Consider the following 17057-nt stretch of genomic DNA (forward strand, 5'->3'; position numbering starts at 1 on the left):
CCTGGGGCTGCTGCTCCAGCTCTGAGTCTGGCTGGCACCCCAAGGTCTGCAGTTGGGTCTGTTCTCTCATCTCCATTGACCCAGTGGGCATGTCTCTTTCCATCCTAGAATCTTGATCTAACCAGTCTCCCAAGATCCGAAGCTTGTGTTTCAGCAGATTGGTATTATTCCAGCTCCTATACAAGGACATACTAGAGTGGTAACTTTTAATTGTGGAAAAGTATACAGTATGGCAAACAAAATTCAACTGTGAAAGTTTGTGTGTTAAATAATCAGCTTTAGTTTGGGAAGCAACCCTCACTTGAGTGGTTAACACAGTGCTGCTTGCTCCAGGCATGGTCCAAGGACTGGCAGTCAGCAATGGGCCAAGAACAGAGTGAGTTCCCAGTGTGACTGCTGCAGCATTTTCATTGTGTTTTACAAAGTCCAGGGTAAAAGGGGCAACCCAAAACCTTGGCCCTTCACCAGTTCAAGACACACTAATTGAACATCTCACCTAACCCACCTCAATCTGCATAATCCAAATTATAGAACATCAGTGTTTAAGTATTTTCTACATTCGTCTCCCTTTGGATACTGGTCTTTATTATTGAGAGACAGACACAGACAGACAGACAGACTTGTTCTATTTACTTTTACTGATGCATTCACTGGTTGATTCTTGTATGTGCCCTGACCAGGGATCAAACCAGCAGCCTTGGCACATCAGAACAACTCTTTAACCAACTGAGCTATCTGCTTAGGGTGTAGGTACTGGTCTTCATATGACAACAGTATCTAAGCATTTATTTTTGTACTTTTAAGATATCACCTTCTGTTTTATAAACAATTGGCTTTACTGTTTCCAAACTTCACCTTCTCTGCACGTACCCTTAGACCCGGGCCATCCTGTGTCTGCTGGCCTCTGGTCCATCCTTCTCCAAGGTCTTCACTCCGCCCTTCCCCCACCCACTCCTGTCTGTAAACATACTGAAGTTATTCTCATATCAACGAAATTGTTATTTCCCCAGGTTCTGTCCAATGTCTCTTCCTCTCTGCCCCGTCCTAGTTTATGACCCTACCACCTGGACTCCAAGGTGGGCTCTCACTTGACTTCCATTAAAACCCTTTAATAACTGTCCATCAGGACAAGTACATGTCAAAACTCCTTAACAGAACAAACAAGATCCCCCATGACCCTCTCCCTCCCATCTTTCCAAGACTACAGCCTACATCCCATTTGACTGTAGTGCCGTTAATTCCAGCTCTCCTTTTGATCTCTTATGACCGGAACTCCTTTTGCCCTGGCTATTTTCTTTATCCTCATCCTTCAAGACTCAGGGTATTTTAGCCCTGGCTGGTGTGGCTCAGTGGATTGAGTGCTGGCCTGTGAACCAAAGGGTCACCAGTTTGATTCCCAGTCAGGGCACTTGCCTGCGTTGCAGGCCAGGTCCCCCGTAGGGGGTGTGCACGCAGCACCACACATTGATGTTTCTCTCCCTTTCTCCTTCCCTTCCCCTCTCTAAAAAAAAAAAGAAAGAGAAGGAAGACTCCATGGGAAGCTTTCCCTGACCATATCCCTAAGTGCCTGCCAACATTTCACCTGAGGTAAGAGCCCTCCCTGGGCTCCCGAGAGGACCCCGTGACCAGCGCTGTCAGAGTCCCGTCCCCTCCCCCGAACCTCCCGCCACAGCCGTGACAGTGTTTCTGTGGGAGCCGCTCAACCCGCAGGCGCAGGGACCTACACGACGTACAGAGCGAGGACTCCGATTTGCTGGCATCAAGTCTGGCCCAGATGGCGCACTTTTCATGTCATTGGTCTCAGATTTAGACTTTCAGGCTTTGGTTTTAGAAACACGAATGGGCCCTTACAGTACCAGTATCATTACTTTTCTTGTATGAATAGTGTTCTGAGGACTAACCGTGTGGAGTGGAGAAAATACCCAAGCATATTTTAACGATAAAAACTAAAACCCACAATTGGAGGAAAATGAAACACTTGGTAGCAGCTCTATCATCCATCCTGATGGGACCCCGACAGACCAAACACAACAAAAAAAGCCTCGAGGACTGAGGGCTGTTCTTTTACTTTTTAGTGCTCATAATGTCACACTTAGATTTCCGCTGGCATGTCTGTGGGTGACTCACCTTTTCATAAATGGACTGTTTTGTCGTTCTTGGCGTGGCTCCCCACCCACCAGACCGCACACCCCATGTTGGGGAAGGCCGGGTTGCCCGGCCTCACACTGTCCGCTCCATTTATCCGTGCGCACGGACCCCTGCACCTGGTAGCCCCTCTTCTCTTCAGAGAGCAACTCGCTGTTCAGAGTACAGCTTCGTCTGGTCAGCCCCGGAGTCAGCGTCCCCGGGGCCGCGTTATTTATTTGATATAAATGCTGTCAGAAATCACTTTAGCTTTTCCTTTGTGGTAATCGGTCTTGGAAAAATATTCTCTCCTTTCTCATGCTTCTCAGTTTTGGAATGTCCAATTCTTCGTAGAAATAGCATTTCACACCTGGCAAACTGTTTCAGAAGTAAGATGTACTAATATGCCTAAGTCTTTATTTCTCTGGCTCTAGGAAGAGGAGGAGCCCACAGGGCAGGAACAGACTGCTGTGTGACCGCACCACAGAGGGCCCTCCTCCCTGCTCTACAGAGCCCCTGGGTTAACGTGCCCCTGACTGCGGTGATAAAGCCGGAGTCCAGGCGAAAAGGTGCCCTTTGGGGAAAAGATCAGGTTAAGAGTGACTTTTCGAGTTGACCATTCCCTTTCAGATAAATTCAAATAATGAATGCATTCACAAGCTCGAATGTTGGCATAGAATAAAATCATGTTCATTTATTTTTTCTGCATCTTAGAATTAGAAGGCATAAAATTAAATATGTTGAATGTAATAAATTCATCCATACAAGTGCAAGTCTCCAACAATAACACATTTTTATGGCAGATTTATCATTTTAAAAATGTACCAGTAAATCAAAAAAGAAGGGTATGTCATTTAACTTTTATTGAAGTGTACGCAGGTCTTCAGAAATCAAATATGAGCATGAAGTATGGCCAAACATAAAATCTATCAAATTCAGTGAAAAGTTGCTGACTTCAAATAGTAGTTGTAAGAATGACCAATATATATTCTTTGTTAACAACCTCTCACTCTACAGTAAAAAAAAAATAATAATAAAATAAACATTCAGTAAACATTCTTTCCTAAGGTAGTTTCCCTTATATATCAGTGATTTATCCATTTCTTTGTATACACAAATTTGTTCAACATACCAATCAGTGGTTCTCACAATTGAAAAATAAAAGCACAAAAAGTTTACACTCTTGTACAGGTAAATAAAAGATCACCTTGAATTAAACTGGATCTCCTTAAGGGCAGAGTATAGTTTCAGTTTCATTACCTATTACATAATTAGCTTCTTACATACAAATATTGACATATTTGGCTTGTGCTTCAAAGCCTTTGTGTCTATGAAGTCCGTGTCGATGCAGCTCATAATTTGTAGTCACTGGGGAGCTCTTTACTGCTGCCAGGTGTGACCTGATCGTGCACCCGCGTCCCCTCAGCACCTGCGGTGGCACTGCACATCTCTGAGGCATCGTCGGCATCGGGGTCCAAGCCCTCAGGACAGGGAAGTTTTAGCAGCTCTTCCCGGAGCTGAGCAGTATGACGCTACACAAGGAAAGGAGTGACGTTAAAATCGCACACCCAAGGATGCTAACACAGTACCACTGGATGCTAACACAGTATCATTTGAGGGAAGAACTGAATTTTTAAAAGATCCAAAGCATTAGGTGTGGAAGTATTTTTTGGCCACCTTCCTTATGCTAGCTACTGCAACAGAGAAAGAACAAAGTTGGCAAAAATCTCTCAAAAACTGATGTTTTTAAAAAGCCCTGAGCAGGATGCCTACAGGCCCTGCCCATGCCCCCGACCCTGTAACAATGGTGTTGCTGATGACTTATTTGCTACATATGCTCTTTTACGTTAGAGAGCAGCATCTTGCTGTGTAAATACATGCTGCCTCTGGCTAAACATTTTTGAAAGAAAAGTCCATAAATCAAAACCCAGTGCTATTTCAGTGGATGAAACAAGTATTTATCAGGGACTAGGCCCTATGTAGAATCCTTGCAAAATGTTTACATTGATTGTCTCAATCCTCAGAACAAACCTTAGAAATAATTTCACGATCAGAAAATTTTTTAAGTTAAACAAATGAAAAAGAACTACAGGGCCTGCCTGTGACCGAGTGTGCCCACACTGCCATTCGGGGAAGGGTGCAGCAGAGGCTGGGTGGCTGCCTACAAACAGTTCCCTTCGGTTTATAATTTTCTAGTGGGAAGGAAATGACCTCAGCCCACCAAAGGCTTTGCAAATTAGTTGTGTCAACAGTTGCCTTTGAAAATTAAATAACCAACGTTTACAGAACAAGTTTTATGCATCAGGCACTGTACTGAACACTGAGAATGTCAAAGCAATGAGTAGAGTAGGGAAGATGGAATCTCTGACCTCACAGAGCCTAGATGTTGGCTGGAAGTGTAAGACACTAAGCAAGGCAAGACAAACCACACACTTGCAGCCATTTGTACGGTTTCAAAATACATTTACATCCTGGTAAACTTCTCTAGCCCCAATTTCCTTTCCATGGTGGACAACACTAGGGAAGGAAAAAGAAAAACTAGAGAACTACAAGGGCCCGGGCGAGGCAGGAACGCTCTGCCTTTTCTGTGGAATCGAGCTGGACAGCGGCACACTTTTCTCCAGCGGCACTCGGCAACAAAGGCACCATGGAAATGGTACAAACCCGGATAATGCAGGGAGCGACGTCTCCAGGTCCAGGTGACACAGAGACAACAGAAAGGATGTGAGAGATAAGCAAGACGCTGACTGAAATAACAAGGTCAAAGAGACAGGACATTAGACACTGAGGTTTTGTGCACCACGCAAGCACGTGTTCAGGGCAGAACAACAGGAAGCCCTACGCTGCACTACAGAAAGAACTGGGAACAGAGGAGGGAGAAGAACAGGTGCAGGGAAGTCGAACAGACCATGAGCTGTGGGAGCAGCCGAAGTCGTGGGGGGGTGGGGGTGATGCTCCTTTCATAACGTGGCCCTGACCAGGTATGCTCAGTGAAGGGGGGCTAAGTAATATCTAAAGACTTCAAGGCAGAGAAAGAAATGGTTGAAAATTAAATAGAGGAGGTTAGAAAACCCAATTAGAGGGAAGACAGGTTCTAATCCCAGACCTTTAATGAAGTGATGGCAGGGCGTCCAAGTAAAAATGCCAGTGATAGAATTCTGAGAAGGCAAAGAGCAAACGATAGTTTGAAAAGTAAGTGGACAAAGGCCAGGGTATAAACGCGATGAGAGAGAGAGAGACAATACATCAGTCTTGAGGACCGACATGTAAGCCTTCACATCCCGGAGCGTTCAGAAGGAGGGGAGCGAAGAGACGCTGAAAGACTGCGAGAGCGTGTGCAGGAGCCCGGACAGGCTCCAGATGGAAGCACAGCAGGAAAGACAGGCCTCCAACAGTGCTGGGAGCATTTCCACAGACAGGCACAGGGTATCAGAAATGCTCGTACTGAAGTCTCTAATTTAAAAGTCACGGCAGGCTTCTATGAAGAAAAATTTAAGCTGAAAATGGAATGAAAGTGAGCTAGAAGAGCAGGTGAAAAGTAAAATGAAAAGCATTTGTGAAGGCCTGCAGGGCAGAGAAAGGTGAGTGAGGACAGAGGTGACCCAGGGTCAAGGGCTCCAGAGAACTGGAGAGTGGGTGGCTTGGGTGGAATGGAAGTTAAATAGCAAAGGGGGGGGGGGGGGCGGGAAGAGGCGTGCACTGTGTGACGTGTTATGCAGAAGTGTTCGTCACTCCAGTGTGAGAGTAAAAGAAGAGAAACTTTTAGTTTATAGTAACTGGGCAAAATAAAACTAGCTTGGGAGATGCGAGTGTTACAGAGGAAAATAATTTTTTCTTTGTCAATGTCAAAGTTTTAAAAACAGAAATCTTAAAGTTAGAAGGAAAGGAGCCAGTGGAGATGGAAAACAGTGAAGGCAGGGCGAGCGAGGAGGACCATGGGTGGAGGATGAAAGGAGCAGAGCTGAGTGAGAACAGACGTCAGGAGGCAGGGTAGGCAAGGTCCCCGCCCCCGACCCCGCCCCACCTCCCACCCCGCTTTCCGAATGCCCGCCCCCACGCAGGTCTGTATCACAGGCGCTCCCACGGTCAGTCACTGGAGGCTCTATGGCTACCATCTCCCTCATTACTCCAAGTAATAAAATTCTAGAAGGCAAGTGGCCTAGGGAAAAGCTACAGGAATTAAAAACGTCATTCACGGAGTACATTTTGTTGTTACCATCTTCGAACAGCAGGATAAAATTCTGTTGGCTCAGCCTTTACACTCATTTCTGTATTTTAGGAACTGCTGATTCGTGGTTGACACGAACCTACCTTTTCTACAGACTTCTGGGAGCAATTCGGGCCTCTGAACTTAAAATACATTTCATGTTTCCTTGATTCCCGACCACCCTTTACCATCGGGGGGCCACGGTTCTGCCAGTGAAGAGACAGCTCTTTTTTTAAAGCCCCCAGCAGGGCTCAGGTTCGGGGGTGTCCTCACCTTGAGAGCTGCCGCGTGGTGAGACATGGTTCTGCCTACTCGCTTATCGCTGCTGTACTGCTGGATGTCGGCAATCCACTCCTCACACTGCGCCATGATCTCCACTCTTTTCAAGTAAAAATGTTTGTGTATCACCTTAAGGATAAACAAGGAAGGGAGAAAAATGTGTTCAGGTCAGAAATTAAAAGACAAAATATGGAGTGTTACAAAGGAATGGAATTTAAAAGCACCGCAATATTCTCCTCTCCATGCACCTCGATTCAGTGAACTCTACCTTATTAACAGGGAATAATTAGGTTTATGACATCAGGCGACATGTACTGAAATTTCCAATTCTATAGTAGAAAATAACGCCCAGCCCCACTCAGACATTCAACTAGCTAATGCTTTCCAGAGAGAATAAGACATACATAATGTGAGGTATGAGAAGGTGAATGTAACCAAACAAATGACCAGGAGAAAACAATCGAAAAGTACTCAGAGCAGAAAAACTGTCAAAAGGCCTACCTTTAAAAGAGGACGGACACCCAGAGGACGGACACCCAGACAAACTAAAGGAATTCCAAATGTCCAGGCATTTGAACAGAAAGCACTGCAAAGGCATACTTTTACTTTATCTCCGGTTAATTTATGGGTAGGGTTTTATCTCATGAAATTAAAGTTCCTTATAATAATTGTGGTTTCATTTGACATTAAAGAAAATTGTTCTTTGAAAAACAAGTAAAATTTCTTCCTGTGTAAGAAGCAGGAGTCTAATTTCTGACAAATTTAAGTTAGAAAACAGACCAATTCAGAAACATTATTCTGTGTTCTGTGTGAACTGCTCTCCTGTCCGCTGAGCTCATCTCCCCTAAAGAAACAGCAGGAATACATCGCATGAGAAAAAAATCATTAGGAAACCCTAGGAGTGGAGGCGAAATACCAGGAAGATCCTACTACATCCACCTGTTTTTGTGTTCGATGCTTACAGACTGACATGAAGAACCGTGATAACCACAGAACCAGATGGGATGTGAGTGCAGCAGAAAAAAATACTTAAAACATTGCAGGGAATGCAAAGGGGGAGAGTGACACCCGACTGGGAGTCCAGGAAGCACTCGTGGACGAGGCGTGCCCCCTTTAATGTGAGCTGGGCTCCGAGGGATGAGAAGGCTCACTGTTTCAAATTGTACTATCTGCTTCTTGTGAAAAGAACCCACTCCAAGTTCCTTGTTTTAACAGTGAATTTTTCTTACAGAAAAAAAAAATTATGCAGGAACCAACAAATTATACACCAATTAAGTGTATGTACTTACAAATTTTGAAATCGATCTTAAAATTAAGTTTACTATATAGAGCAAAGGCTGGTCTTCACCCCCAAACTTTGATTACGGTTGGAGAGTGGAGCCAGCAGGGTGTGTCAACTGCCTGCGGCCTGAGAGAAAAAGAAAGAAGTCCCCGGGGTTAAGGGTCTAGGACAGACGACGGTGCTTTCACAGACAGACGGACAGGAGACACAAGACTTCAGCTATACAGCGTCAACTTCGGGATGATGTCACACATTTCAGTGGACTCTCCAGGTAGTTTATATTTCTGGACTTACTACCTGAGTCTTACGGGCATGAAGGGATTAACTTATGTACAAACAGGAGGAATACCAGTTTCTCGGGGGAAGAAAGGCAATTTCATTTATCCTTGAGTTCTGAGTAGCTCAGGCAGTGCCTAGTAACAGCTGACATTCCATGTGCCTGTAAAACAAATTACTTAAGGAACCCAAGCTTGAAAAAGAAGAGAATTATTATGCTTAAGAGCACAAAGAAATGCACATACTTCCTATAATATTAGGAAAAATTATTTCCCACAGCCTTTCAAGGTAAATGCAAGATTTGTGAAAATACCGAACTTTGTCATTCAAAATGCAAATTCATTTAGTAAAACAAAACAAGACATATTCTTTTTGTATTCCTTCAGAGCATATTCGGCAATGCTGTTTGGTGAAGAGGAGGGCTGAGGAATGAAGCTATACATAGTAGTCACAAAGAATACTCGCTTTATATTAAAGATCGATTTTCTGTCAGGTAAATATGCCAAGTTTTCCTCTAAAACATTGAGTTTCTAACACAATTTAAGAAACTGATGATCAAGGGAAATAATTTTAAGGAAGAAAAATGTTTCATGGCACAGTTAAAGCAAGATGTGATGGTAATGTGACACAGAGGGTGACATGCACAGTCACGTTGTGGGCAGACCACGGAGGGACAACTGACTACAGAAAAAGAGCCCCACTTCGGGGTGCGGAGAAAGGAGAGCACTTAAGAATATCAAGACAGTTTAGAAACTCACAAAGTCCAACTTTTTCCTAAAGAAAAAAATATCTTTTCTTCAACATTTGAACACAGATATTACTGTAAGGGTAGAGTTTCTATTTACAAGACAACTGGAGAAAGTATCCTGGCCCTGGCTGGTGTGGCTGAGCAGACGGAACGTGGGCCTGCGAACCGTAAGGTGGCCGGTTTGATTCCCAGGCAGGGCACACGCCTGGGCCGCGGGCCAGGTCCCCAGTTGGGAGTGTGTGAGAGGCAACTGATTGATGTATCTTCCACTCATGGATGTTTCTCTCCCTCTCTTCCGCCCTCCTTCCCTCCCTACCCTCTCTCTAAAATAAATGAATATTAAATAATGAAACAAATTTTATGAGAAATATTTTAGTAACATATTTAGACAATTTGCTAATAGAATTGCAACTGTCAAAAATAACAAATAATAAAACTGTTCAAAATCTAGTCAGATGCCTTTTAGGAAGTGGTTTTAAGATTCATCTATACTACATTATGACTGATCTTTCTAGGATTAAAAACTACAGTAAAGCTTAGTTTACCATAAACACAGTTCTAACAAACCACGCTCTACAATGTCTCTAATGAAGCATTCCATTCGTCTTATCGAACGTACCTCTTTAAAGCACGGTGAGGGGTTTCTGATCTGCTCCAGCATCGCCCACTTAACTGTGGCTTGCCGAATGTTCCCGTCGTACTCTCGAGAACTCTGCGTGCCGCTGGGGGTGCCTCTGGACCGTTCATATCCTGGTTCATTGAAGTAAGGCTCGGCTACTAAGATGAGGGACTGAACAGACACCAGTACCTGAGGAACAAAGAAATAAACAGGTTGTAACGGGAAAGTCTGACGACCAGTAAACTGGCACCTTGCTTTATCAAGTAGGAGTTCCTTTCACTATGTTTCCACATGTGTATTATTATCACCATAAAACTGATGTTAATAATTGTGTTGCTGAAATACTTTATTGTTAAAGTAAAATGGGTACAGCAGAAGTCAGGTCGGCATAGTATTTATATATCCTATATTTTATCTCCTTGAATCTCTGAAAAATAAAAACAGATATGAAGACTTTATTCCTTAAAACTGCTTAAAAACAGGATAAATATCACATACCAATTAAACATTATTATGCTCCAACTGTTTTCGGAGAGCATAAGGCTAACCACGCACTCTTAACAATATTCCCTCGTGAGGAAAACCCTACACGGGGCAGTCTTCACTTTTATTCCGAGGAAAACTAACTTTCACAGCATCACAAACACCTTATTCCTGGAAACTGTCACTGGCAAGATGATGGGGCTCTAAGGCCACTTCTGAACCCACTTACACCAGACAAGTCTTGGGCTTGTTTCTGCAGGTGTAATAAATGTTCAGAGCGCTCACTCGCCCAGTGCAACACTGCTCACTAATAAACCTGCAGGACTCACTAACGCAACATCTTTGGAGGAGGAAAAACATTAGATGCCATCTGCCTGCTTCAGACATTAACAGCAAGGGGCCTTTCGCTAGGGAAGATGGCCGAACAACACCAAGCATACGCATCTTAGGAGTCAAGAGAGAGATTTTCTTAGAAAATTTTAAAAATGGGAACTTCAACTTAAAAATATGACCAAAGAACAGAGAAGATTAAATACGACCTGGAGTGGCCATGTAACTAAAGCCAAGGTCAATTATAAAAAAGAAACTTTAACTGTATAATTCTAAGGCAAAAATCTCATATTTTTTGAACTTTCTGAAACTAAATATACCATTGAAGAAAAGTGATTTTCTCTGGCTATATACTTCCCCCCACACTCAAATCTGAAACTTCTCAAATACCCTCCAGTGCACAGATACTAGTTTCTTTCCCCTTCCCCTAAATAGTCTTCCTCTTCTATTTATATGAGTAGGACATAATCACCATTTTTCTTTTAGAAAATCCTCACCGAAGGAGATTTTTTTCATTGTTGTTAGAGAGAGAGGAAGTTGTACGGTTGGGGGGTGGGGTGGGGGGAGAGAGGTAAAGAGACAGATAGACATTGACTGGTTGCCTCGTGTAAGCTCTTGGACTGGGGATTGAACCTGCTACCCAGGTATGTGTCCTGACCAGAAGTCAAACCCACAACCTTTCAGTGTATGGGTCATTGCTCCAACATACTGAGCCACACTGGCCAGGGCCATAATAGCCATTTTCCAACAAAGGCAGAGAAAGGATTTAAATCAAAAACTTTCCACAAGTTTGTAATATAAGATTCATTTATTTAACTTCACCTTTTAGACAAAATATAGTTTTATAAATCTCAGGCAGTTGTAGACGTAACAATTTAAATTTCAGATTCAGCCCTGGCTGGTGTGGCTCAGTGGATTGAGTGCAGGCTGTGAACCAAAGGTTCACCGGTTCAATTCCCAGTCAGGACACATGCCTGGTTGCAGGCCAGGTCCCCAGTACGGGGTGTGTGGGAGGCAACTACACACTGATGTTTTTCTCCCTCTCTTTCCCTTTCCCTTCCCCTCTTTCTAAAAATAAGTAAATAAAATCTAAAAAAAAAAAAACTTAAAACAAATAAATTTCAGAATCATTGCCTATTTAGTGTAAAATAGCTAAACCACAAAAAGGACACATAAAGAATGGATGTTTTTTGTATATAGAACACAGAAAATTATATTTAATAAATAAATGAATTTGGGTATAACGGGGTGGACTGGGATGGGGGCAAAAGGCAGAAAATTTTAAAAATTGGGGTATAACATATTGTTTGCTAAGAGAAAAAAAAGCACTAAACTATAAAGTCTGCATCTGATAAGGTACAGTATTTCAAAGACCAATTTATAACATGGTTCTTTTATCACTGGACAACATATTTACTTTTTTAAGATTTTATTTATCTTTAGAGGGGAAGGGAAGGAGAGAAGGAGAGAAACATCAATGTATGGTTGCCTCTCATGAGTCCCCCACCAGGAACTGGCCTGCAACCCAGGCATGTGCCCTGACTGGGAATCGAACCGCAATCATGTGGTTCGCAGGCCTGTGCTCAATCTACTGAGCTACACTAGCCAGGGCCATACTTACTTTTAAAAATGTATTTATTGATTTGAGACAAGAGAAAAGAAAGGGGGAGACGCACACACACAAACATCAATTTGTTGTTCCATTTATGGATGCATTCACTGGTTGATTCTTCTGTGTGTCCTGGACTGCGGATCGAACCTGCAACTTTGGCGTATCAGGACGACACTCTACCCAACTGAGCCACCAAGGCCAGGGTTTCTATTCACTCTTTAAACATGCATTTTGTGGAAATATATAGATGCTATTTTATTTTTCTTCAGTGAACTCTACTATTCATAATACTCATTTTGTGGAATTTCGGGAGCATTTGGATTATCTGACTTGTTGGGTCATTTAATTTTACAACACTTTATTTTAGCCCATAAAACACTGAGCATAAAAAGCCAGTAAATTAATATATCTTCGGAAAGAGCTTCTCTTTTTAAAAAGGGATTTTCAATACTCAAAAATAATAGGGTTTATCTAGCTTTGAGAAACAGTAAATCTACGGTATTTGAAGTCACAGACTACAGTAGACCTCTGTGATTTATTTCCTCAAAACTTATTTTTTGGTCATCTGATGCTGACAAGAGTAACAGGCACACAGAAAACTATTTTAAGGGGTTTGGGGGGAATGCAGTAGAATTATTTAAAAAATGAGTAAGTAGTTATTTGGAGGAATGTTTTATTAACTTCTTTAGCTACTTTGCATGAATCATGTACTCTTTTTTTTCTTGGTCTCCACACACACTGGCAAAAAGGAAAAAACTATATTATAGTCCTATTTCTCTATTTTATGGGATGCTACCAGGTATTTTCAGAGAATCAAACACAGTGACAGCCTGCAAAATTATTTTTCAGATCTTCTTTGACCTAATTCAAAGTAAGGATATAGAAAAGGAATCTTTTCAGGGTCGGTCAACTTCAACAGGCTTACCTGGAGATACCTCACAATGGTCGTTCTTAAACACTAAACTATATATGGGACTTTAAACTATTATGTAGCAACAACAACGAGTTTCTGTTTCCTTAATCAATTAAGCAACAAAGTTAATTCATGTCATTTAATATGTTTACTTCAAAGACACATTTATTAATATGTGTCTTTGCCAGGATTCTGAAGTATCAGCAAAAAAAATTCGATGGGATATTCCGTTTTATTTTATGTGCTTAAGTGGTTTATGGAAATTAACTTATAAAATTGAGACTATAAAATTTGAGACAGTACCTCTGAGCCTCAGGTGAATTTCTTTACTAACTCGATTACAGAAGAACGGCACCACAGAGACGGGTAACAGCAGTGGTCTGTTAAAGTCTACTCACATGGGTGCTAGGCCCCCAGGGACAGGCGAGATGGGGGCATCTGACCTGCCTGGCTGCATCCTACTGTGCTTTAGCAGCAACTTGGGAATTTTTAATAGGCAATTTTGACAAAATGTAATTTTTGTCTTACGTCCAAACTTAAGATTCTCAACTCCAGATATGCTGAGACACCACTGTACTGAATGCTCACCTATAAACTGTTTAATATTTATTCCTATCAATCTACTTTTTGTTTGTTGTCTTGGCCACTAAAAAAAAAATTGAAACATAAGTAGTTCTGCATTTTCTAAGTGAAACTGTCAGAAAAATTTGTTTACTTGTAAAAAGCTTGAGGTCTGAGGATTCCACTTCTCTTCCGGTCTTCCATGCCACGTATTTAAGATGCTTAAACAAACCTGAGAAATAAGAAGAGCACAAACAGAAGTAAAGGAGTGCTTTTTAAAAGCCAACTGTGACAACTAAAAGTAAACATGAAATGCTACTGTGTCAAGTATTTCAGTTGTGTGTCCCCAGTCAAAACCCGAAGGCTCAGTCTGCTAAAACAAACTGGCACCTTCAGATGTGACCCAAATCTGTTGTGACATTGTAAGTTTAGAATCACGAAAACGGATCAGTACCTACTACACTTTAATATAAATAACATGTTTTTAAATAAAAAGTGGCTCCTTTCCAAGCCAAAAACAAATCAGTGATTTTTTAAAAATCTCTTTCAAAATTTTATAAATTTTGAAAATTGGGCAGAACTTAATAGAAGAGATCTTGACTTTGTATTTGCCTCTGCGTTCAATCTGCTGCAATTTATTGTTTTGGTCTAAGTATATGAATAAAATCTGGCCTCACACAAACAAGAAGGTGCAAAGTGGAAGACTGCACAGATACGGTAAAAGGGTCTTAAGGCCTGAACTTGAAGACACACGACATAACCCATGTACTCAGAGAGCTAGAATGAACTCAAACTATCTGACAAACACAGGGTAACAGGTCACTCTAGGGAAAGAGAACTGGGGACATTTCATCTATTCTTTTTTTTAAAAAGATTTTATTTATTTATCTTTAGAGGGGAAAGGAAGGAGAGAAGGAGAGGAATAGCAATGTATGGTTGCTTCTCGTGAGTCCCCTGCTGGGAACTGGCCTGCAACCCAGGCATGTACCCTGACTGGGAATCGAACTGCGATCGTCTGGTTCGCAGGCCTGCGCCCAATCCACTGAGCTACACCAGCCAGGGCTCATCTATTCTTATAAACTAACAGTTTCATGTAACGGGCAATAGATTTGGAAAAAAAGCAGAAGACCATGTCCCTGTCAGTGCTCTGTGAAAGCAGTAATGCAAAATACAATGATTCATTAGCAAGTAATTCCATTAATAATTTTAGAAGACTTGTATCTCAACAGCTTTATGCATCATTTAAAGCACTGTCAGACAAACCATCCCGTTTGATCTCTAGAGCATCCCTGTGACTACCAACGGCAGGTATTCTTATTCCTATGGAACTCAAGGTTAAATCTTGTTACCAGTATGTACCAGAACAAAAAACTATGTATGCAGGATATGGGACTCTCAAGCCCTAATCCTCTTCTCTATACCAGTAAGTCTTAAGAAGTGATTTCTTAAATAAATTTCAACATTTTACAGCTAAACTCTATTCAGGTTCCAGTCTTTCTCTTCTAGTAACGTCAGCATTGCTACCTGCTTTTCTCTGCTCAGTTACAAAAGACCCATTCTTTGCTTTCCCAAACAAAGTATGTCTACATCTGGTTAAATCTCCTGCAATGAACCCAAAACCAAATTCCAGCTTTATGACTTGAGCTTATGATGAAGAGAAAATGAGATGTGCAAGTGCAGATGTGAGGCAGACAACCTTTTGAAAATAGGGCGGCAAAACAAAGAGAAAATCTGGGCTATCTCTAACACCCCAATCTACTTCAAGCACTTGTTGTTCTCACACCGTCAAAGCAGTGTCTGCTTGTGAAGTCCATAAAATGTCTCTGACCTGCTAGTGATTTTCACACACTAAATACTCTCCGTGTGGAATTTACTGTTGACATTTCATCCAACTGTCCAAAATTACTTTGAAAAGTGATGACTGTTCTTCTCAATCAAATGTCAGAAGGCTTATCACCACATGAAATAATATTTACTATGCCTGTTTGTCAACTATTGGGCGGGAGGATAGGAATGCATCTTCCCATTTGTAAGAAAATGGATAGTTATGATACATAAAAAAGCAACACAGAGGAGAGTACCATGCTTTTGCCATTCATCTGCCTTCAGGCACTTGTGAAACGGTAGCTGGAATTGGAGCTAAGGAAAGGGGCAAGAGCAGACATGTGACTGTGCTACCTCCGAACTGGAGAAAGCTCTCCACTGGCTAAGGGCCATGTTAAATAGGTTTGTCCCTCAGTAACTTAGGGCTGTGCTTCTTAACACTGTTGTGTTTCTACTCTTTTCAGTTCCTTATCTCTCCTTCTTGAAGCTAATCTTTGCACACAGGGAAGAGAAGCATGAAGAAAGTTACGTACTCTGGAAATAAGATAACTAAAACAAAATTTTTGTTCAAGTTTCAAAGAGGCTTTGGTTCCAACATGAAAACTGTAATTGCATTACCTTGCCATCGTTATAAAGGTTTGGATTGAATCGCACACTGTGGCCACCGGTTGTCTCTAAATTCACAAGAGGGGGTGAACTGGGGTAATCTTGAGGAAAATAGACATCAAACTCAAAGCAGCCGTTTGCGTAAGGGGTGTCCGCTGGACCAGTTATCAGAACCTGGAAGGCAAACACACCCAAGTCCGCGTTACTGCTCAACACCTCCGTGTGGAAAAACACAGTCCAACATGAGTAACAACCTTCTGACAGCCTCTCTGCATCTCTACTAGAAGGACATGTTAAAAATGAATACAGGATTGGACATGGTTTTAACTTCAGATCAAATGATTTGGTTTTGATAAAAATGAACTATGAAAAGACAGATGCCTAATGGGCAGCAGGAAAGCTTACCTTAACACCAAACACCTTCTAAAATATTAAATTACTTTTCCTGAAAGCTTTCCTTCATAGTGTTCTCTAGCATTTTCAACAATTTGAGATTCTAGGTACATTCATTATTCTATCACAAAGGTGTAAGGGTAACTTTCTGCTTTAAATCTTCAGATAAGTTAACGTTCTTTGAAATACCTTACTTTTAATATTTTTCTCTGGGATGAGACAAGTAGGTAACAGAAATAAAAGTTCTCATGTGACGGCTCATAACAAAAAGAGTTCTGAGAGATTAGTAGGTGTTTCCTTCAGGATTTCTGGCAGTCCAAAAAATAGGAGGCGACCCAACAGTGAGTCTCAGAACTATGTGACAAGTTTGTCTGAGCCCATCAGCAGGAACTGACTGTGTGAGGCAGGAGCGGCAGAGCCGCTGGTTCTGAACCGCTGTGTGTGGAAGCAAGTCGCACTGGGGTCTCCCCGTCTATGGATTCTGGGATCCTGTGTTAGGTACAGCTTACTGCTTACCAGAGACAGTTACAAGTCTGAATGCACGTGATGGACCTAGTGATAACGTAATTCCGAGGCAGCCATCCTGTAACCTGCCCCATTTGTAACAGGGAATGGAATTGTGGCCAAATAGGCAAGGTGTATGAATTGCTATTTAAAAAATCCAAAGAACAAATCAAAAGAGGAAGCAAACAAAAGAAACTTCCTCAAATCAATGGGTCAATAGTTTCAGCTGTGTATCTAATAAAGAATATTTAACCTATGAATGAAATCATAAATGTAAAGAAAGCCCCCCCCCAGGT

General features: G+C 41.9%; 1 protein-coding gene across 10 annotated transcripts in view; it reads right to left on the bottom strand.

Annotated features, from left to right (window-relative positions):
- Window positions 1-2834: 2834 nt before the first annotated feature.
- Window positions 2835-17057, bottom strand: part of BIRC6 (baculoviral IAP repeat containing 6) — a 201689-nt gene continuing 187466 nt past the window's right edge. For all 10 annotated transcript variants that reach the window (XM_037066615.1, XM_037066618.1, XM_037066614.1 and 7 more), the window contains exons 70-74: window positions 15877-16038; window positions 13589-13666; window positions 9536-9724; window positions 6605-6739; window positions 2835-3656 (exon numbers count right to left, since the gene is read on the bottom strand). In XM_037066615.1, the coding sequence (XP_036922510.1) occupies window positions 3477-3656; window positions 6605-6739; window positions 9536-9724; window positions 13589-13666; window positions 15877-16038 (744 nt within the window). In that variant the 3' untranslated portion in view covers window positions 2835-3476. The remainder of the gene's footprint in view (window positions 3657-6604; window positions 6740-9535; window positions 9725-13588; window positions 13667-15876; window positions 16039-17057) is intronic.

The sequence above is a fragment of the Sturnira hondurensis genome, unplaced genomic scaffold, assembly GCF_014824575.4.
Source record: "Sturnira hondurensis isolate 20B ecotype Veracruz unplaced genomic scaffold, ASM1482457v3 Scaffold0016663, whole genome shotgun sequence".
Lineage (NCBI taxonomy): Eukaryota > Metazoa > Chordata > Mammalia > Chiroptera > Phyllostomidae > Sturnira > Sturnira hondurensis.